This window comes from Scatophagus argus, chromosome 24, assembly GCF_020382885.2.
Source record: "Scatophagus argus isolate fScaArg1 chromosome 24, fScaArg1.pri, whole genome shotgun sequence".
Classification (NCBI taxonomy): domain Eukaryota; kingdom Metazoa; phylum Chordata; class Actinopteri; family Scatophagidae; genus Scatophagus; species Scatophagus argus.
The window spans coordinates 121,476-143,675 of NC_058516.1; the positions used below are offsets into that span (position 1 = coordinate 121,476).

Sequence of the window (22,200 nt, forward strand, 5' to 3'; positions counted from 1 at the left end):
AATATCATAGAAGAGCTTAAGTTGGAGCAGCTGGACTTCAGTTTAAAAGACAATTCACCTCTCATGTATACACTATATTGTCCATTGCACTAGTGATTTATAGCTTAATTTAACATCTGTAAATATCATTTGTAAATTGTGTTATAGTTTCCGCCTACACTGGATGCACATTAAAGCACATATCCATCTGTATAGGATGATCATAGTACTTAGAATCCCTGTATATTATGACAACTACCTGTATATCATGTTTATAGTATATCTGTAGCATAGACACCTGTACATACCCTGTACATACTGTAAATTATTGTATATCTGGCACTTGCTGCTTATTGCACTTCTGGTTAGATGCCAAACTGCGTTTCGTTGCATTGTACTTGTACATGTGTAATGACAATAAAGTTGAATCTAATCTAATCTAATCATCCAAAAGGGTTCTTCAGCCGATTAACATAATGAATCAAAAAATAACAGGAACTTATTTGGCTAAAGTCATTATCTTAATTACGCAGTTCGAGTCACATTTCATCCAGAAGAACAAAGTGATTCTGACACACCTGACGAGACAGAGAAAGACCTGTCAGCCAGTGAGGACACGCCCACGACCAGGTTACCCAGGTGAAAACACCAGAGTGAAGGGAACCAGGAAGGCAGATTTTTCTGAACATGAATGCATCAGCAGCAGTGTCGTCGGGTTATTTTTACAGTGCATGTTTTCAGGAAACGCCTTCCTGCCCTCAGGGATCCGTGTGGAAACTCCTCAGCTGTTCCGGGTGTCTGATGTCGCTTACGTCAAGTTTTCAGGTTAAAACGTTAAAATACAGGAAAGCGGCAAACACGTTCAAAATAAAAGCACCACGAGTGTTTCTCGACGGGAACAATGTGGCATTAGGATTACTGTCATGTTAGTGATGAAATGTCTCCATTTTTTAATTGTTTAATTTATTTCAATGCATTGACAGAGAGTAAGAACAAACGTTTCGATTGTTTTGTGTTTTTTCTTTTCAAATCTGTTCAAATATCTCGGAACAAGCAGTGCTTTTATTGTGAAATCACACACAGGAAGTCGCGTGAGTGCGGTTCTAAGCGCGATGGAGAAGTTCTAGGTGGATCGCACAGAAGCAGACAGGATGAAGCCTTGATCAGAAATCGAAGTTGAGGACGTTATCATGGCTGTGAAGGTAAGTCAGCTCACCTGTGACGGATCTTTTGACCTGTGACCTTCACCTGTGACCACCTGCTGATGTTGATCGTCGGGCGGACGGCAGATCCGAGCAGCAGCTGCCATCTCCTAACCAACGGTCGGTCCGTTCAGGGCTGAAGCATCGCTGAAGTGACAGAACTTTTGTGCTTGATGCTCTCAGGCTTCTTCGTGAAACAAAACACAAAAACTACAGAAACTCGCTTTTGACAAGACAACATGTGGGAAAAAACACGTAAAATTCCACAGGAGTCTGGTGGGTGTCGTCCATCTGCCGAGCGAAGGACAACAACGAAACATTCTGATAAACCTGCACAGAAAATATCAGACAGACATTCAGAAACCTTCACTTGGGATGTCATGGATTTTGTTTTTATATTGTTACATTTATAAGTAAGCTCATGTAACAACACTAAAATGAGCCAAATATCCAAATATTTTCCAGGTTGTATGGATTTTCTAAATAAACCAAAAAAACGAACTAAAGTGATAAATAATTCAGTAGGAATGAAGAATCGGTACAATCAAACGCAGTCAGGTTTTTACTGCAGATGTGTGCACAAACATTATAAAGTCCAGCTGTGCTTTAAAAGAAAAAAAACTTTATGCCTAAAACCAAACTGAAAAACAAAACTTCATCAGAGTTTGGTTGGATTGTTTGAAAACTTGAGGGAAAGACAAAAACAAAAACAGTTTGTTAGGACAGACAAACAAACAAACATCTGAAATCAAACAGAAGTCTGGTGGAAAGCGCCTGAAGCTGCTGACAGTTTGGTTTTCTGGTCCGAACAGGAAGTCCTCTGGGTGTTCTGGTCCGAACAGGAAGTCCTCTGGGTCTGTGTGTCTCTGATAAGCAGACTCTCAGAGAGACGTTCTTCTATGCTACTGAGGACACGCCTTCAGGTTTTGTTTGTTTTGTTGTGTTTCAGGCTCAGGTCCTGTACGACTTCACGGCTGAACCGGGAAACAACGAGCTGTCGGTCAGACAAGGAGAGACGCTCACTGTGCTTGACCAGGTACTCACTCGCCTGTACAGGTGATATGCACAGTGTACAGGACACACACTCAGCCACAGTGTGTGTGTGTTGTGTGTGTGTCTGTGCAGACTGTGGGTGGAGGCTGGATCGAAGCCCAGAACTCCAGTGGACAAACCGGACTGGTACCTGAGGGATATTTACAGGTGAGCCCTTCATTTCACCTGACGTCATCAGGATGGTCCTCTCAGAACCAGAAGCCTGCTGACATTTCTGCTGTCCGGAATCGGAACTCATCGGCACGTGTGGAGGTTTTGCCTTCAATAAACCACCGCAAGGAAACTGTTGATGACTAAATCCAGTACCACCTGGAAACCCTGACCCACTGTGGTCGGTGGGGGGGTCCTGATGTTGATGTTGTGTTTCAGGTCAGAGGCAGCGGTGGTGGTAGCGGCGAAAGAAGTGGAGACTCTTGGTCAGGGGGCGGGGCTTATGTCAGCAACACACCAGAAGTATGGGACGATCAGGGACATTCACACTCACAACAAGGTAACACGTGACAATTCTGTCAGAACCTGATGGTGGTTCTGTGATCAGTTTCTGGACCTGACAGAAATCTGTTTCTTGTCTCCAGTGGTTGTCGATGATGATGACGCCGAGTGGGATGATGACTGGGATGTCGAGTCTGTGAGAGGTTACCGTGTAGACGATCGGGTGGATGAAGGTGCTGGGGCTTCAGGACGGAGCGCCCACAGTCCCTCCATGAAGATCTCCCTGAACAAGTAAAGATATGAGCAGATCTCACAGTAGATTCCTGTAGGTAGAGCAGTAGACACCAGTAGATCACAGCTGGTCCTGGTGGGTAGAACACATCCACATGCCTGAGTGGATCTCAGTGGATCCAAACAGGTCGCGGTAATCAAGTCTAACCGGCTGCTGTGTTGTCAGGTTCTCTTTCTCAAAAGGTCCGAGCCCCGAAGTCTTCTTGTTAGCCAAACCTCCAGCCAACAGCAGTCTGCCTGTCTACGTGAGTACTCAGCTTCATGCATCACTGTATCACACTGCACTGCCCATTGCCACACTCTGATTGGCTCCTGCTCATCCTCCAATCAGATGGGGGAAGTGGGTCCAGTCTGGCTCTACCCGCTGGCTCCTCTGGACTGTCTGATCGCTGATCCGAAGAAAGAATCCAAACTGTATGGACTGAAGAGCTTCATCGAGTATCAAATCACCTCCAGTGTGAGAAGTCACAACAGTACACGCAGTACACGCAGTACACACAGCGTACAGTAATACACATTCTGTCTTTCAGTCCACCAACAGACCTGTCAATCATCGCTACAAGCACTTTGATTGGCTGTATGAGCGTCTGCTGGAGAAGTTCGGCTCAGCTCTGCTCATCCCCCCACTGCCTGACAAACAGGTGACAGGTGAGCATCGCACCTGTGTGTATCAGGTGTTATCAGTGAAAGGCTGAGTGTGTACTTGTGCTCTCAGGCCGCTTCGAGGACGACTTCATCAGGATGAGAATGGAGCAGCTGCAGGCCTGGATGACTCGAATGTGTCACCACCCCGTCGTCTCTCAGAGCGAAGTTTTTCAGCTCTTCCTCACCTGCAGAGATGAGAAGGCAGGTCAAACTCCGCCCTCTATAGATGTACATCTGTCCTGATTGGCTGAAGCCATGTTCTGATGTTTCAGGAGTGGAAGGTGGGGAAGAGGAAGGCGGAGAAAGACGAGACGGTGGGACCGATGATCTTCAGTCTGGTTGAACCTGAAGCGCCGGAGCTCAGTCCTGCTGAGGTGTAAGTTATTCAACCTCTGAACCAGCATCTTCTGCCTGACCTGCTTCCAAAACCAGATCAGGGTCCATAAATATGTTGATCCGGTCACCGAATTCATCAGGCTGTCTGATGAGCAGCACAGAGTAAAACACGGTTCAATTACCCTCAGTTCTGTCTGTCAGGCTGCCTGCTTTACCCTCCCATTGGTTGAACCTGTTGGTGCAGCCTGACAGGAAGACCTGAGGACCAAAATCCCACCAGCAGGACACCCAGACGAGTCTGCTGGGGTTCAGTCAACTCGTCATTAACTTATCAGATGAGATGGTGTGAAGTGAATCAAAGGAAGTGTGTTGATTGGCGGCTTTAGTCTGAAAATAATTTTACCCCAAAATGTCAGAAAGAGTCACGATGAGTGTGCGTTAATGTGTTTCTGTGTGTGCGTGTGTGTGCGCAGTGAACAGAAGTGTGAGCTCTACAGTCGGTTCACAAAGTCCATGGATGACGGAGTCAGAGAGCTGCTGAACGTCGGACACACACATTGGAAACGCTGCATCGGACGTCAGTAGATACATGAGCACACGTTTAAATACACGCTGAAATGTCAGCACACACACACAGATGTAAATACACACGTGTACTGCTGTGTGTGTGTGTGTGTGTATGTGTGTGTGTGCAGCACTACCTAAAGAGTACAAGCGAATTGGTCGAGCTCTCAGGAACCTGTCGACTGTCTTCATCAGCAGCAGGTATCCAGGTGAGAAGGGGGGAGGGAGGAGGGAGGAGAGGAGACAAAGTAGTGGTTGAGCCTCATCCTGCTCGTTGCTCCAGCGCCCCCTTCAGGCGATCACGTGTGGATGATTTCCTGTGTTTCAGGAGAGGAGACGCTGACTGACGCTCTGACAGCTGCAGGACAAGCCTATGAGGAGATTGCAGAGATGGTCGCACAACAGGTACATAAATACTGCAATACTATGATATGTTAAAATGATACTCCTACACATTGTATTCTGGTTTAAAGTTATTTTACTTCTGTTAAATCTGCCGACACCTCCAGGACCTGAAGTCCAGAAATCTGAAATCCATCTGTTTCACTTCAGATGATTCAAACAAAATACTGATATGATGTATTTATGTGCAATACTTTAATTGTGTTGTATGTGTATGTTAGACTAAGGTATTTTAAATACAATAATTATAATACCTGGTGACCTCTGATGGCCTCTGCTCAGCCTCAGAAGGACCTTCACTTCCTGTTGGAGACAAACAGCGAGTACAAAGGCCTGCTGGGATGTTTTCCAGAAATCATCACCATACACAAGGTACTGTAGTACTGAAACATGGTATGGTATTTGGTATTGTGGAATTTGTTTGTATGTTGTGTAGAAATAACTTTAAACCTGTTTTAAAAGGTTCTTACATGAGACCTGGCCACCTGTCAAAGGGCAGCTCAAAACTAACAGGGCAGCACATCGTCACCACTTCCTGCTGTTAGCTCGTTAGCTCACTTAGCCCTGTAGCGACCAGGCTGTTAGCCCACCAGGTGAGTGCAGTCAGTTCAACTCAGGTGTAAAACAGGAAGAACAGACAACTGACCTGAGAGGCAGGTGAGCTGATGGCAGACAGGTGTGTGTGATGAGCACAGCCAGCAGAACGAGGAGACCATGCCCACCCAACACACACACACACGACAGCCAGGTTAGCTTTTAGCAAGGATACACACTGCTGTGTCTGCGCTCTCTGTAGTCCTGACAGACATACTGAACCTTGATGAGAGGGGGTGGGGCATCAGCCGTGGTGGCGATGTCACCTGATGGGTGTGGTCTCACCTGTGTGTTCAGGCTGCAGTGGAAAAGGTGAAGGAAGCCGATCGTCTGGTTTCTGCAGGAAAAATCAGCAACAACGACAGGACGTGCATGAACCATCGAATCAGCTGCATGAGCTACGCGCTGCAGGGTAACAGTACACACAGTACAATACTACAGTACAGTACTACACACAGTACCACATAGTGTATCATTGCAGTAATGGGGCTCTTGTGTCTCCTCCAGCTGAGATGAATCATTTCCATAGCAATCGTATCTATGACTACAACAGAGTGATGCAGCTATACCTGGAGCAGCAGGTGACCTTCTACCAGCAGGTGAGCAGTGGGGCGAAGGGGCAGAGCATAGGATTGGTGAACAGCTGTGTGATGTCATCTCCTGTCTGGTCTCTAAATGGTCAGATTGCTGACAAGCTGAGAGGAGCTCTGAGGCAGTTCACCACACTGTGAGGATGACATCTTTGATGACTTCACAGCCCGATGACATCGTTGTTACATTTTAATTAAAAAAGTTTTAATGAATGAACACATTTCGATTATTATTAACGTTTCATATTGTATTTGACATTGAAATAACAAAACGCTTTGTGTTGTGAACACACTCGAATTATTAATAAACTTGTCTTCATTCCGTCTGTTTTAATATTTATGATTCATCTTCATCATTTATATTCAGCACTGAAGACTGAGCTGAGGGTCAGGTGGGTTACCTGGTCATCCAGGTGTTGTAACAGTGTTTGCATTCAGAACAGGAATACCCTGAAAGGTTTTCAGGAAGACCCAGTTGATCTCTCTGTCCCTGTGAACATCAGCACCCAGCAGAGACCATCTGAATCTGGCAGAACTTCAGACTGAACTTCAGCCCACCATGAGACCACAGGTGGGCAAGTAAGAGCACGTGGTCTTGACGTGGTCTGGACCCAGCTGTAAACGAGTCACAATCAGCACACAGATGAGTTTGTTCAGATCTGAGCCCATGACTGACAGCACAGTGAACCAGCCAGTCGAGACAAGTTCAGAGAGATTCAGTAAAACACTCTGATCAAACTGCTGTTGGTGTTAAAACATCTGAGCCTCTGATCAAAGCACACAGACAACGTCAGAGTTTGGCTGCAGGAAGAAGAGGAGGAGACTACTTCCTTAACTCAGACATCATCAGCAACACGTTTGTGTGACCAGGTTCATTTTGATCCCGACTGAGCTGCAGACCGGACGATAGGTCTGCCTCCCCAACACTCTCATCCTCAACAATACGGGCCAATCAGCAACCTGAATGTGCGTGTGTCATGACGTGTCACACCTGGTAACATCACTGCTCTGTTTTTAACCTGCTTTCATTCAATCATAGCTCATTTTTATTTACATTGCGTTTATGTTGTGATAGAAATGACTGAACTGCTGATCTCATGGAAACTCAAAGGCTGACTGTGAATCAGCTGCAGGAGGTCCCACTCTGATCCAAACTGTTAGAACAAACCTGAACCTGAAGGTCAGGACTTCCTGCTGAGTTAGCATCTGACTGTGACCTCTGACCCTGAGGCAGGAAGCAGAGAGGCTCCAGGAAAACTTCATTATCTGCCCTGATCAGACTGGTTGTATCAGGTTGTGTTTCAGAGAATTTAAATGTGAAAACACTGGACAACAACAAGCTGTGGTTTTAATACAATCCTTACCTGACAGACACGCACCTCTTTATTCAAACTGTCACTTGTCAACTCCAGGAAGCACAAACACCTCAGTCCAGTCTGCAGACACAGAGCCATAAAAAATTTCACCTCACTTCACGCCAAACTCCATTTAAAAATTCTGTCATTTTACAGTAGCTAACTTCAGTGATCAGGAAATTCTTTTTCATCAAGTTTTGTTGTTAGTATTTAAACTCTTTATTGAGGGTTTGGGCCGATTACCCCGATTCATCAACAGAGATGTTCTTTACACCAACCACCAGAACTCCATCCTCCATTTTAGGAGCTTCTCCTAAACCCCAAACTTGAGAAAAGAGAGAAAGATTTAATTGTTGCCCTGACGAACCAGTTCCAAACCAGGAGGAGTCCAGTTTAAACTTAGACCAGCTCAGCGTCAGTTTTACTCTGTGGCCTTATTCAACAGTCACAAGTTTTAGGTAGAAAACTTATTTTCTTTATCTAAAAAAATATTTAGAGATATGAATTTAGTTTGGTTCCATGAACATGTAAGTTGCACTGTGTAAACTGTAGATTTTATTTAGAAATATTAAGTTGTATTTTTAGACTTCCAGGATTCACTTGTATTAATTTTACCACATCCCTCTTTAACAGTAAACCTCTAAGGTTGTTTCTTTTAAACATTTTGGTTATGAAAGTTTCCATCTTTAACTCTTAAATCATATTAGAATTTAATATCAGTCTTCTCTAAAGCACTGCATATTAAAATGTTCAATGTGATGCAGCAAAACAGCCAGTAGGGGGCAGCACATATTTAGCTCTTCTTTTGCCTTTAAAAACACTGGAAACCTCCACCCAAATCACATATGGCTGCACTTCAGCTGCTACCTGACAGGAGGCAAAAGATGGACTAATCAGGGTCCAGATACTCCAGGCTGTTGTAAGGTGTTTTCCATGTAGAAACAGTTCTGTTCCAGACTGTCTCAGGTTTCAGGGCATGTGAGGCTCACCTTGAAGATCAGGTGCAGCAGGTAGACAGCACCTCGTCTGCTGGGGCACCTGGTGCTCAGGTGAGCAAATGGCATGAACCAACATCCTCTTACCAACTCTGGACGGACCAACCAGCAGCAGAGTCTTATCTTTAATGCCAGGACCTTCTCCAGGATCCTGGAGGGGAAATCAGGGACCATGTTAAGTGTGTGTGTGACATCACAGAAGTGAAGGATGATGGGAAATCTCCTCCAACAGGTGAAAGAGAAGTTCCAACATCACAGCACAGATATTAACAAATATTTTTTAAAAAACACCAACAGCCTGTATTGATGAGTTATCGATCAGTTAGTGACTCAGAGGGAAGATGGATAACAGATCAATATTCACCTGTCTGAGGGCGGAGCCCAGGTGTTCACCTGGCCAGACAAGTCAGACAAATGAGACAGACAAAGACGTGAGGCAGATTAATTTAAAGCGCTGAAAGTTACAGTTTAAACAACAAACTGTCGCAAATAATATTTAAAACTCAGTTTAGGATTTAATGAAAACAGGTTCAACTTTAAAACCTTCTGCAGTTTCAGCTGTTGTCCTGTAGAGGGCACAGTCAGTTAATGATCAGCAGGAAAAACATCACCAACGAGTTGGAGTGCAATTGTTCTGGTTTCAGTGAGTTACAAACACAAGAAGAAATAATAAGAATCAATACTTTTATGTTGTTGTTGTTACTGATGTAGTCAGAGAGTTTGATATTCATTGGCTGGATGAGGAATCAACTCTGACTGACTGTAGAGACATGAGAGAAGAACCAATCAGAGCACAGCAGACAGAGACAGGAAACAATCACAGCTCTGAGAACCTGTCAATAGGAAAACTCACCTGTCTGCTCACAGGTACTTCTCTGTCTTTTTATTCTTGGCTATCAGCTACAACAACAAACACACTGATCTCATTAAATTAACTATAATTTTTCACAGTAAGAGGAGCCAATCAAAGACGATCTTTCCGTTTCCTCTCCTTGTCATCCTCTTTGTTTTGTGTTTTGTTAACAGACAGTTTAAGGTTTTTCAACTCCACTCTCATCAGCTTGTCCACCTGTTAATAAAAAAATCAAATGCACCCACAGCTTCTGAGAACAGAGACTGCACTTTGAAATTATTCCAAAATACTCCAAAACCTCAGCCTGTAAACCTGGAAACTGACTAATAAGAGCAGAAGAAAAATTTGTTTATAGTTTAATACAAACCAGAGGACCCTGACAACCACCAACAGCTCAGACATTTGGACATGAAGTTTAAAAGGACTTTACTTCCTGTCTCTTTGCCACGACACGGGCTGAACACACAGAAACAGGAAGTGTCAGGTGTGTGAGAACCTTCTTTTTCTCATGATAAGACAGGAAGTGTAAAAAAAACACATGAGCTGATCCAGGTGCACATGATTGTCCTCACTGGCTCCCAGGAGCAACTTCCTGCTGCTAGCAGCTCCACTTCCTGTCTGGAAGTGTGTAATTCCTGCATGAGCAGCGGGCTCAGAGCCAATCACTGAGCAGCTGGTCAATAAAATCATAAACAAAATCAGTAAAGTGAAGCAGGTGTGACATCCTCAGATGAACTTCTTCATTAGTTAAATTGATATTTACAGAGATAAATCTCAGTCAGTCATTAGCCAGTCAAAACTTCTCCGATCAGTTTATAATCCTTTCTCTGGAAGTTTTTGTTTCTCTGTGACTCAGTGAACCTTTTCAGTCTGCTTTCAGTTGTTCTGCTGGAATTCCACTCTTCATACACAGAATGTTAGCTGCTTATGTTAGCTGCTTATGTTAGCTGCTTCTGTTAGCTGCTTATGTTAGCTCCTCCTGTTAGCTGCTCCTGTTAGCTGCTTCTGTTAGCTCCTCCTGTCAGCTGCTCCTGTTAGCTGCTTCTGTTAGCTGCTTATGTTAGCTGCTCCTGTTAGCTGCTTCTGTTAGCTCCTCCTGTCAGCTGCTCCTGTTAGCTGCCCCCCTTAGCTGCTTCTGTTAGCTCCTCCTGTCAGCTGCTCCTGTTAGCTGCTTTTGTTAGCTGCTCCCCTTAGCAGCTTCTGTTAGCTGCTCATGTTAACTGCTTTTGTTAACGGCTTCTGTTAGCTGCTTCTGTTAGCTGCTCACATTAGCGATGTAGCCATGGATGTACAGACAGCCATCACTGGATTACTGTGATACTGAAGACAACTTAAAACATGGAGATGAGTTTGATTCCTCACTTTATGATAAAAGAAGGTGAAGAATTCAAACAGCATCACATGTTCACCAGAGTCTTCGTCTTCTTCTTCTTGTGTAATAATGACAATACAGTAAAAACAAAGAAGATATAAACTTCAGAAAGGAAATGGCTGAGAGGATGCATCAAAATGTCATCTTCCTACAACAGAACAGACCACAACAGACCACAGAAGGCCGCAACGATTGAATGACCTAAGATTTTATCGGTTTATTTGTAAACCAAACCTCTCTTTGCTCTATCTTTCTCTTCTTTTCTGTCCTGTGTTCTTTTTCTTCTTCTCTGGTCCTCCTGTCTTCTCTCACTCTCTCTGTTCTTTCTTCTTCTTCTTCTTCTTCTACTCTCTCCTCCCTCACTGCCAACTCAGCTGAAATCTGGTGACACAAAAACATCACATTTATTTCTCGTGTATTTGTGAAAAAGCAGCAGAATAGAAATGTTTCACATGAAGAAGACCTGTGGATCACCTGTTCAGGTGTTTTCTGGGTGAATCTAGAAGCTGATCGTCCAATTTTCCTTACATCCCTGCAGACAAAAAGAGATAAATAAATAAATAAATAGTTATTTCAGGGGCTTTTATTCATCCAGACAAACTTAATTTTAGGACAAATAATATAATCACCTGCAGAAATAAAATTAAATAAGTAAATGAAAAAAGAACGAGGAAGAAGGAAGAGATTACCAGTAGGAAGAGGAGGAGGAACATCAGAGGTCTTCATCAGCTCTAATCTATCACGCTCCTAACGGTCAAAGGTCAAAACCTTACGTGGGCTGAAAGCTTCCACAGAAAACTTCTCCTTGAGAACTTCCTGGAGGACACCATGAACCTCCACTCACTTCCTGTTAGAGGAGCCGAGGCCCAATCAGAAAAGATTTAAGATGCTGAGGTCAGAGTGAACCAACTTTAACCAAAACTCAACAGATATCGAGTCAGTACCAGTTCTCAAATAGATCCAAGAGATTCTGGCTCTGCAGGAGATTAAACAAGAGGGACCAGCTGGACTTCACTGTTTAAAGGGGGGAAGGTACGTGGGTGGAGGAGACCTGACTGATCTGAGGACATTTACAAAAGAAAAGAGAGAAAAGACAAGCAGAAGTGTGAAGCTCTCAACATGAGCAGGGTTTACTGAAGGTTTCGGTCTGATCAACACATTATAGCAACAAACTGTTCATGAGTGTTCATGTACAAAAATATTTTCCTCAAAGCATGAAGTTAGATAAATTAAAATCTTTACATATTCATCCATGAAGACATATTTGACACACTGTGGTTACCTGTGTGATGTCATCACATGAAGCAAACAGCACCTGTCGGATGTCACTGGTTTAAACACAGCAGATCAGATGGTCAGAGAACAGACTGGGGCCTGATGGTCTTCTTCTTCTTCTTCTTCTTCTTCTGTCTGTGCGGCAGGGCGGAGCCACAGGAAGAGGAGTCCGGCCCTGCCTCCGTTTCTCTAAATTTTATTTAAATGATCTGAACTATAGTTAAACTCTGAAGGTGTTGAACTTTATTTATACATATTTCAATATTTTTATAAATTACTTTAATTACTTAAATTAATTATTAATTACTTTCACAAGTAAACTTATTCAGACTTGTTTGTTTGTTTGTTTTATTCTATTCAAACATGTTTATTCTTATCTTTATTGTGCATCTCATTTTTTACTTGTCAGCCTATTTTATTTTTCATTACATTACTGATTTTAAATTCAGTATAATTATTTGTCTGTTTTTATCGAACACAAATAATTAAATGAGAACACTTCAGGTGAAAAACAAATCAAAGTTAAGATTCTTTAATCAGTTTAGACTTTAGAGTGAGGTTTAAATGACGACAAATAAAAAGTTATGACAATATAAAACGAATTAAAGTCACACCGTCGCTTATTTGAAACTCTGAATGAGTCTTTGGATATAAAATCTCGCTGAAGCTGCTGATTTAAACTCTCTTTTCTTTTCTTTCAGTCTGTTTTCCGCAGGATTTGGACGTCACGCATCTGTGACGCTTTTGTTTGCGGTTTCAATGGAAATCCGCACATCCTTCAGTTGTTTTGTGCCGCAGCTGAAGGCGCAATAAATCACTGCGGAGCAGCCACTGTGGGCGTTTCTTCATCTCCGACTGCAGCTCATTAAAGTGCAAGAGGAGGAGGAGGACTCGGTCAGTCCGGCTCACTCTCTCCGCCGGACGCAGTGGACTTTAGCTCGACTCGGACCCGAACTCAGCCCGATCAACATAAAGTCGCCCGTTTGCCCTGTAAGTGTTTTCAAGTCTTTGAATGCTAAAAAACGAAGTAGAGTTTGGTTCCTTCCCATCTCGCATGTTTATGCAGGCAAAACCGAGTCGCTCTGCGTTTAAAGACTTCAACCCAGACTCCCTTCAGAAATGTGTCATTTGTGAAGATTTGACATACAGCAGATGTACGAACTTTTGTAGGAAAATCCTTGGATGTAATTATTAAACATCAGTGACAAGTAATGAGTACGGCAGATCAATGATATGAAATCTTAACTTCTTTTAATTGATTATGTTCCTCCGACGTCCCCATGGAGGAATTACGACAGCACATCCTTCAGCCTGATTTAAAGAGTTTTCATGGATGGACGTCCTGTGATGGTGTTTCAGGTGGGAGCCGAACTGAAGAAAGCACCACGACTGGTCTTTCAAATCATTAATTATTGTGTTATCACTTGTAAATATTTGACGGTTAACAAAGAAACCCCAATATGCTGTTTCTTCCGACTGTGTTTGAACCTGTTGTAGTTCACATTCTTTAATCTTAAGATTCTGAATCAATTATGGAGCCTAAATAATGACATTACCTAAACCAAGAACCACATCCCTTTGTGTTGCATTGAAGAGACTCCAAGCCAGACTCTCCATAAAAATACGTTTTACGCAAAAATTACGTTTTCTTAAGCAGGCAAATGGTTGTACTTCTGCAGCAGAACTGCTAAATGTAATCAATGCTTTCTGGTGGATTCGTCTCATTAGACTTTATAAGTCTCCTACCAAACATCACGTAATGACATCTCATTGTGTTCGTTGTTTTTGGTCCCTAAACTTCCCACAGATCAAAGTTGTGCTTGAGGTTCACTGTGTGTGCTGCACTGTTCAAATGTCTGTGAATGAGGTGAGATCCCTTAAATCTTGAGATTTTCAGGCGCAGTTCAGCGACTTGTTCATGGCGGCGTACGACCGCGGCTGTTGACGGTGCATTAAACGGGAGTCAGACTTGTTTTTGTGGCACTTTGAGAGCACTCAGCAGAGCTGTTATGTTTGATGGTGCGTTCAGGCGCCTCTCAGCTTGTGACCAACACTGTGTGGTGTAACACTGTGTGGCAGATCTGGTTTCACTGTACGTGTGAGAGCAGAACGGACTGATTAACATGAGCCCGAATGAGTCCGTGAACGCACCAACACTGACTTCGGGCTTCAAAATAAGTCAGATTGACAGATAAACTGGTTTCACTGGAGAACATATTTGACTTCTGATGCTCAACATCAAACGATTTGGTTTGTGAGTCTGAGCAGAAACATAAAGACTTTAAACTCTTCATCAGTTCTCTTTTCTTCTCCGCCTCCTCTTCTCTGTCCTCTGACTGAACCACTAATTGTCTTTTTGTTTCAGCTCAACAGTAAACCTTTATTTTGAAGGTCGTGACCTTTCAGTTTGAAGTCTCCAGTTGGGTTTTTATTTCAAACTGAAGGTTCAATAAAACTCTTCCTCTTTGTATCCTCCTCCTCCTCCTCTTCAGCAGATACTAAATCAAAATTATTTTATGAGATTAGAAGGAAACTTTAAAACTTTAAGACAAGTTTATGAGAAAATTTGTTTTGACTTTTTGAGTAAAAAATTATGAGCTTGTGGAGCTTTTTAAAATATGTATGTATGTAAAATTAAATGAAATTTTAATTTTGTACATCTCATATTACTGAATAACTAACTGCTTTGTCATTTAAATTTGTTGATGAGTTCATAGGAAGGTCAGAAAAACGCTGATTATTTTCATGTTCCTCCTGCTGAAGTGATGTCATTAACGTTTAGTGAATTATCTGTCTGGCATGTTATTGATTTCTGTTGAATAAACCTGGAAACAGGAAGCTGAAAAGTTTTGGTCCAACAGATTGCAGCTCTAAAACCTTCAGTATTTTATCTCCTCTGGTCTTCAGATTTACGTCCTCACTGAGAACTAAAACTAAAAGCTGATTTATTTCAGTATTGATCTGTGATCGTCACACACTTCCTGCTTATTGTTCATCTGTCTGCTTCCTGTCAGTTAAAAAGTTTGACTTTTTTAATGATGGCTGGAAGGTTTCACCTTCTGTGACCTCCACACATCCGTCTGTCCATCTGTCCTGTGTGTGTGTGAGTGTGTGTGGTCTGTGTGTGTGTGTGTGAGAGAGAGTGTGTGTGTTCAACTGAATGGACAGTCTCTATAATGACAGACAGTCTGTGAGTTTTATGACCCGCAGCGACACGAGGCAGCAGCCTGGGACTCAGATCAGTTTGTTGTTTGTGTCAGTAATAAACATTTTGTTTTATGGTGTGTGTGTTTGATCTGTGTGTTATGTTTATTCCTGTTAATCAACAGACAAACAGAATCTTTAATTTGAGCAAATGTTCCATCGGGTCTGGCTGGTTGTTGACTGAGATTTAGTTTACTTTTCTTGTATTTTCTATTTATTTTTGTGTGACTGATTTATTATTCATTAATTTAAGTCCAACAGGTCAGAAGTTTTTAAAAAGTCCGACAAACATCAGGTATCAAGACGTGTCGCTATTAATGAGGTCCTCGTTTAGACCAGACTTTGGTCCTGATCAGGTTCTGATCCATCCCTTCCTGTTTTCCAGGTGTGAAGTCAACCTCACCATCATGAGTCTGAGCACAAACGACCTCACCGAGCTCATGGAGCTGTGGGCGGAGCTAAACCTGACCACCGCTGAACACTACAACCTCTCCCATGTGGAGACGCTGCTGTGTTCAGGTGCCGTCAGCCATGCCACCTTCCTGCAAGTCCTCTCCATCCTCTACATCTTCATGTTTCTGGTGGGCCTGGCTGCCAACAGCCTGGTGGTCTGGATGAACCTGCGCTCTGTCAGGAACCACTATGAGACGCACCTGTACATCCTGAACCTCGCTGTGGCCGACCTGTGCGTCGTGGCCACTCTGCCAGTGTGGGTGACCTCGCTGCTGCAGGGCGGTCGCTGGCCCTTTGGAGAGGCTGTTTGTAAACTTACTCATCTGGTCTTCAGCGTCAACCTCTTCAGCAGCATCTTCTTCCTCACCTGCATGAGTGTGGACCGCTACCTGTCCATCACACTGCTCGCCGACACCCCAGAGAGCCACAGGAAGAAGGCGGTGCGACGGCTAATCTGCATCCTGGTTTGGTTGCTAGCGCTGGTGGCGTCCACCCCTGACACCTACTTCCTGCGGGCGGTGAAGTCGTCACACCACGATGGCTCCGTGTGTCGGCCAGTGTATCCACCTGACCACCCTCGAGAGTGGATGGTGGGCATCCAGCTGAGCTTCATTGTGCTCGGTTTTGCTATCCCTTTCCCGGTCATCGCTGTCTTCTACCTGCTGCTGGCGGCGGCCATCCCTCCCAACTCGGATCAGGAGCGGCGCGACGGCCGCCGGATCATCCTCACCTACATTGTGGTCTTCCTGGTGTGCTGGCTGCCGTTCCATGCTGTTCTCCTGCTGGACACCCTGTCGCTACTCAACCTGCTTCCCTTCAGCTGCCAGCTGGAGAACTTCCTGGATGTGGCGCTGCACCTGACACAGTGCTTCTCACTGGTCCACTGTTGCATTAACCCAGTCCTGTACAACTTCCTCAACAGAAACTACCGCTATGACCTCATGAAGGCCTTTATATTCAAGTACTCCACCAGGACGGGGCTCGCTAGACTCATCGATGGTTCGCACGCCTCAGAGACTGAGTACTCGGGGGTGGCCACAGAAAACAGTGTTATGATGTGAACTCATCTTCAGACTCATGAATACTTTTCAAGACTTGGTGAACCTTCTCTGTCTCTGTCCTCTGTCAGTGTCCCTGTATGAACTTTGAAGACCTGGGAACACTTCTTAGTACTTATAAACTGTTCCTGGTGGTGGCAGTCCAGCACCCTGATGGTCTGTGGTTGGGCTGATGGACTTTTCAGATGGGGATGCTTGACTTGCAAAAACTTAGTGCTTCTTGAGGGTTGGGAAGACATCTGAAGACTTGCAACTGTCTCTCAGTTTGAAGTAAATTACATACATAACAGGAATTTTCAGTAGTAGTGGTTTGAATTCAATCTCCTCAGCAAAATTTTTTGCCATGGCTCTGTGTTCTCCTGGACTCGTGAGGACCTTCATCTGAAGCTCAATCACGAAAACTGGTCCCAGGCCAGAACGGTTCTGTCAAGTTACTACGTATGAGTATTTCCATGTCCTGCTCCTTCATACTTCCATGTCTCAGAGGAAAGTACTGTAGTTTTTACTGCCCTGGATTCGTCTCACTTGATGATGTTTTGTTTATGATGTTTTACTTCCACCACTGGATCAACAGGACTCAAAGGCACGTGGAGTGAGGTGTCCACAAACTTTTGGCCTGTTAGTATGTTATGTTACGATGAAGCAGTTTGTCAACAGAAGCCTGCAGCGATTCTTCCTGACAGTCAGCAGTCAGGGCAGAATGTTTTCATGTTTGTATTCTGTGATTTGTTTTAGTGCTTTATGTTCTTTTAACTTTAACTGAATATTTTTAAAGGAATTTGAACAGAAAACTGAAATTTTAAAAAGTTTAAAATTTAGTGTTAAATAGTTTTTAATGTGGAGAGTTGCTTTAATCCACTGATCAAGTTGTCTATAGATAAACAAACAACAAAAAGAACTGGAAAATAATAATTAATTATTATTTAGTTGTTTTGTTTTGGGTTTTTTTTTTTTCATTTTAGAAAAAGTTATATTCTGTCACAAATTTGTGCCAAGCTACATTTTTAAGTCCAGGGAACATTATCATGTAGCCCTGAAACTGACAAAACGTGAAGTGTTTGAATTGAATTCAACTGAAAACCTGACAATAAAATAAATGAATATAAATATAAATATTTATACTTTCCTGTGACTGCTTCCAATCAGGTGAAAACTTTTTTAAATAATCCAGCATGTGTTCACACCAAACTCAAGAAAAAAACAAAACAATTTTATCATTTGTAGTTTCTCAGTTTCACTCTGTTGAAAACCTGATTTAACAAAAGAAAATCTTCAAGGACCTCTGGAGCCCCTTCAAAAACCCCTGGAACATTTTCAAGGACCTCTGGAGCCTCTTCAGGGACACACTGAATAATGTATTTCTTCCCAGTTACTTTTCCTGTTGTCAGTTTGGTGGCTCCAGACTGTTTTGTCTCGTTGCAGGATGGAGTGTACACCACACACAGTATGCAGTATATATACAGTACTTGTATATGTCACCTGTCCATATGTGTATCATGTGTCTGTGAGCGTGTACTGTCAGTGTAGAATACCGTATTTTCCGGACTACAGAACGCACCTGAGTATAAGCCGAACGCACCAAATTTAAAAAGAAAAAAATATTTGTACATATACAGGCCGCACTTGACTATAAGCCGCAGGTGTCCACATTGTAACATGACATACGTTTTCGAGTCCGGGCCGTCTGCTTTTATTACCTCTGAAAGCTTTTGTCGTCTTTTTGCATTGCGTCAGTTCTTCACGCTGCCGTCTCCAGCGTCTCACCGTTGATTCATTTACGCCAAGCTTACGTGCAGCAGCTCTATTTCCTTCTTGGACAGACAGTTCCATTGCTTTTAACTTAAAAGCTGCATCATATGCGTTTCTTCAAGTGTTTTACATGATGAGGGTGTGTGCATGACGCGCAGAATGACTGTTGAAAGTTACGCTTAAAACTAGTGTCTTCCTCTTCGCATCACCGGGCCGTTAGCCCGTAAAAATCTATAGATTAGCCGCATCGTTGTTTAGGCCGCAGAGTTCAAGGCGTGGGAAAAAAGCAGCGGCTTATAGTCCGGAAAATACGGTAAATAACAAGCTGAAAAGTGTTCTTTACACTCAGCAGCTCTTCACATGACCATTTCAAAGTCCTGAAAGACTGATGATGAGTTGACTTACTGAAAAACAAGCTGACGCCCACTCGGTGGTCTCTCTGGTCCCTGAGACTGGGTCTCTACCTGTCCATCTCCACAGGTGTTTCACATGTTTACCTGTGGGAAGACACACCTGTGTGATCATCGACTGCAGGTGTGACAGCCTCAATCACAGAGCTGGGAAGTGACAGAGGCACCACTTTGACTCTAAAAACAAACATCAGATAGAGACAGACATGCAGGCAGACAGACAGATAGACAGACAGGCTGTAATGTGCAGCTCTTTTATAATAAAACTTAGAGAAAAGAGACCAAATTCTGTGCACAGAAATTAATTTTAGTTCAGATTTTTAGTCTTCTCACAGCAGGCTGTTCAATACAAATTGATCAGACTCAGGGTAATAAAGAACAATCATAAATAATATTCCAAGAGCTGAACTGATGCCATAGAGGCAAAGAGGTCGGACTGAGCATGCTCAGTGGTGATAATCTGCAGCAGGCAGCAGGAGGAGGCCCCCATCGGGCCCCCCGTTTTCCCTGCGTGTGCGCTTGTATGTCCCTCTTTGTTTGATGTGTTGGTTTTGGTTTGGAGGCTTCGGCTCAGTTCAGACTGAGGAATGTGAATGAGGGTCCTCACGAGTGTGCAAGTACAAACGTGTGTGTGTGTCATTATCTTCACTCAGTTGCTGCTGAGAGTCTTACATCCTTCAGTTCAGTGAGACAATGTTCTAAACTGTAATAAAACTGATTCCAGAACAGTTCAGCAAATATAAAAATACTCAATTTAACAAATGCACCCTACTCCATTTAAGTTTCCAGCCATTTTAATTCTGCTACTCGCCTCCTTCAGAATATCACTTCGAATGTTTCAAATGTTTCCACCATCCTTTGCTCTCTGTTGATTCTCTGACAAGACATCGGATTCAGATTGATGGCTGATCTCAGATCTGTTAGAAGGTCAAATAAACATCCTGAACACTCAGAGTCTCTCTGCTCAAACATCCTGAAACTCTCCAGGGACCTCTGGAATCCCCTGGAATCTCTCTCTGAAGATCTCTGGAAACTCCTTAAACTGTAAGAAACATCTTCAAGGGCCCCTTGAATCCTTGGGAAAGACAATCAAGGCTCAATGGAACCTCAGGAATATTTCAACTGAGCCTTAGAATCTCTTCCTGAACTTTTCAAGGACTTTTGGAACTTTTTCAAGGACCTCTGAAAACCCCTTCAAGAGTCTTCAAGAACCCACTGGAAACTGTAAGTGAATTTCTGTAAGAATTCCTGTTTTAATTTAGTGGTGAACTAAAGTTTGGAAAGGAGCTTAAAATAAGTACATTTTTTAATGATTTTCTGTGTGGAGATGGACTGAGCCTGCAGCAGAAAATAAATCAACTTGGAACTAAAGGTTTAGTATGAGCACGCTCAGTGGCAGAGATCACAGTATGATGTGACCTTTGACCTTCCTGCAGTTTACCACCACAGAAGAAGAAGATGTGAACAAACTAAACACCTCAGTGTGAATAATCAGCTCTCTGTCGACCTTTGACCCCACATGGACTCGTGTTTACTGTCAGCACATTCCTTACCTCCACTCTCCACGGTTACATGGAGTCCAGATGTCTGATTGGCTGAGAACATGGCATGGAGATCAGACCTGAGATCAAAGAAGAAGAGATATGATCTGTTTTTCTTCTGCTGTTTTCATTTTTCCTTCCTGTCTCCAAAATAAAAGCATATCTTCATGAATGTGATGAGTGTGTGCTGGATGATTTAGAAACAAACCTGCAGGCTTTGTGATGATGATGATTATGATGAAGCTGAACATGTTGAGCTCTTAGTGTTCAGAATCAGTCAGAATGTTAACCCCCTGAATGTGTTTGTGATCATGTTGAGCTTGGGCCTGTTGGTTGGACTAAACAAACGTCGTGCAGGAGTCACTTTGGGACCACATGTCTCACTATTTTCACCAGTTTGACAAACCAAACAATCAGTGGATTCATGGAGAAAACAATCAGCAGGTGAATCAGAATGAAAAGAACCACAAGCTGCAGTCAAAATGAGTTTCAGCTCAACTCCAACAGGAAACTGCAGGAGTCACAGTCAGCTGGTCTGAGGTCAGATATGACAGTCTGGATGAATATTGGACTCTGCTTGGCTCTGGGGTGTCCATTAGTTTCTGACAGACACCTGAACATTAGAAACAAACAACATGAAAAACAACAGTGAGTGTAGTCCTGCAGTACCTCATCCTCACCACAGGATGGCAACTGTGACACACAATATACTTCCTCTGTGGACTTTGTCTCATAAACAATCATCTGACGTCCTAGTCGCTGTTCAGCTCTGTTTCAGACTGAGCACACATGGACCATCGCCTTCAGACTGATCTGGGGACAGTAAGATGGCTATAGCAGATTCTGCTCACTGATCAGGAATCACTCTTGCAAACCACCAAAAGTCCTCGAATTACCTCAAAAATCCAAAGAATGACTCCTCCTTCTCCAAGGATTCATACAGATCTTCTCAAGGAGTTCTGGAACTTGACTTCTTCTTCTGGACTCCAGACTCAAAATGGAAAAAGGGAACAGTGACACCTGGTGGCTGAACAGTGAAACATGCGGCAGTTATTAATGAGTTCAGAACTTCATTAACAAAAAGGCAAATTTAAGAAGGTAACTATAGTTGAGCTGCTTTCACAATTGAAAACGAGACACATCAAACGAGCTGAAACAACGTCAGAAGAACTAAAAGATACTTTTTGTTCAAATAAAAACAATTATTAAACCCAGCAGTTTCAGAGTCTCTGGCAACTTTATTCTGAGGTTTTAAAGAAAAGAAAGGAATAAAGAAAAGAGTGTCTGTCTCTTAAAACAACATGAAAGTGTCAAAACTGTTTCCAGGTGTCTCTGAGGATGAGTTTGACCCCATGTTGTTGTGGCTCATGTCAGTTACGCATGTGTGTGTGTGTGTGTTACGTAAGTGTTGAGCATGTGAGGGCTTTCAGTAGAAATGTTTTGGATGAAGTTGTGTCAGAGGTGAAACCTGAAGCTGTAAACGCACTGACTGAAAACACGGATTTCAAAGCAGATTCTGGTCACCAGCAGCAAACAGATGCTCCACTAGTCTGAACCAAACCAAACCAAATTAAATCATGATGGGAAAGGCCCGACTGTCACCTGATCAAAGAGCTGATTAGTTTTTAAAGTCAACTTTGTAAGTCTTATAGAAACTTTTGCTTTTGCTGAATTGGAGAGATTTTGATTTCACTTGTCTGAATCTGAAGGTGTGTTCTGTGAACAGAACTCATGTGGCTGAAGGTGACATTTAGCAGAAAGGCATCAAAGAGAGAATGAACAAATATTTGTTATATTCTGCAGACAGGACAGGTGTACAGACAGGCCTCAGGAACATCAGGCTTTAA

The 22,200-nt window shown here is 43.1% G+C and overlaps 2 protein-coding genes across 4 annotated transcripts; both read left to right on the plus strand.

Annotated features, from left to right (window-relative positions):
* Positions 1-1,034: 1,034 nt before the first annotated feature.
* LOC124055737 (sorting nexin-9-like) lies at positions 1,035-6,410 on the plus strand. 2 transcript variants are annotated; one of them, XM_046382840.1, is made up of 17 exons: positions 1,035-1,181; positions 2,131-2,217; positions 2,307-2,381; positions 2,604-2,724; positions 2,810-2,957; positions 3,124-3,202; positions 3,289-3,414; positions 3,488-3,605; positions 3,673-3,803; positions 3,875-3,978; positions 4,412-4,515; positions 4,634-4,711; positions 4,831-4,907; positions 5,187-5,276; positions 5,796-5,910; positions 6,006-6,097; positions 6,182-6,410. In XM_046382840.1, the coding sequence occupies exons 1-17, from the start codon at positions 1,170-1,172 to the stop codon at positions 6,227-6,229; spliced, it is 1,605 nt and encodes a 534-aa protein (XP_046238796.1). In that variant the 5' UTR covers positions 1,035-1,169; the 3' UTR covers positions 6,230-6,410. The 2 variants fall into 2 exon arrangements, with proteins under 2 accessions (XP_046238796.1, XP_046238797.1); XM_046382841.1 differs by lacking the exons at positions 5,796-5,910; positions 6,006-6,097; positions 6,182-6,410 and adding an exon at positions 5,367-5,506.
* A 6,150-nt stretch (positions 6,411-12,560) lies between these two features.
* ackr3b (atypical chemokine receptor 3b) lies at positions 12,561-18,214 on the plus strand. 2 transcript variants are annotated; one of them, XM_046382853.1, is made up of 3 exons: positions 12,561-12,928; positions 13,225-13,297; positions 15,528-18,214. In XM_046382853.1, exon 3 carries the CDS (start codon positions 15,550-15,552, stop codon positions 16,654-16,656), a length of 1,107 nt encoding a protein of 368 aa, XP_046238809.1. In that variant the 5' UTR covers positions 12,561-12,928; positions 13,225-13,297; positions 15,528-15,549; the 3' UTR covers positions 16,657-18,214. The 2 variants fall into 2 exon arrangements, with proteins under 2 accessions (XP_046238809.1, XP_046238808.1); XM_046382852.1 differs by lacking the exon at positions 13,225-13,297 and having other exon boundaries at positions 12,565-12,928; positions 15,528-18,213.
* The last annotated feature ends 3,986 nt before the right edge of the window (positions 18,215-22,200 follow it).

Coding starts and splice junctions, on each gene's coding strand:
- ackr3b (XM_046382853.1), top strand. CDS start 15,550: ATGAGTCTGAGCACAAACGACCTCACCGAGCTCATGGAGCTGTGGGCG.
- LOC124055737 (XM_046382840.1), top strand. Junction 3,979..4,411: donor GAGCTCAGTCCTGCTGAGGT/GTAAGTTATTCA, acceptor GTGTGTGCGCAG/TGAACAGAAGTGTGAGCTCT. Junction 4,712..4,830: donor CATCAGCAGCAGGTATCCAG/GTGAGAAGGGGG, acceptor CCTGTGTTTCAG/GAGAGGAGACGCTGACTGAC.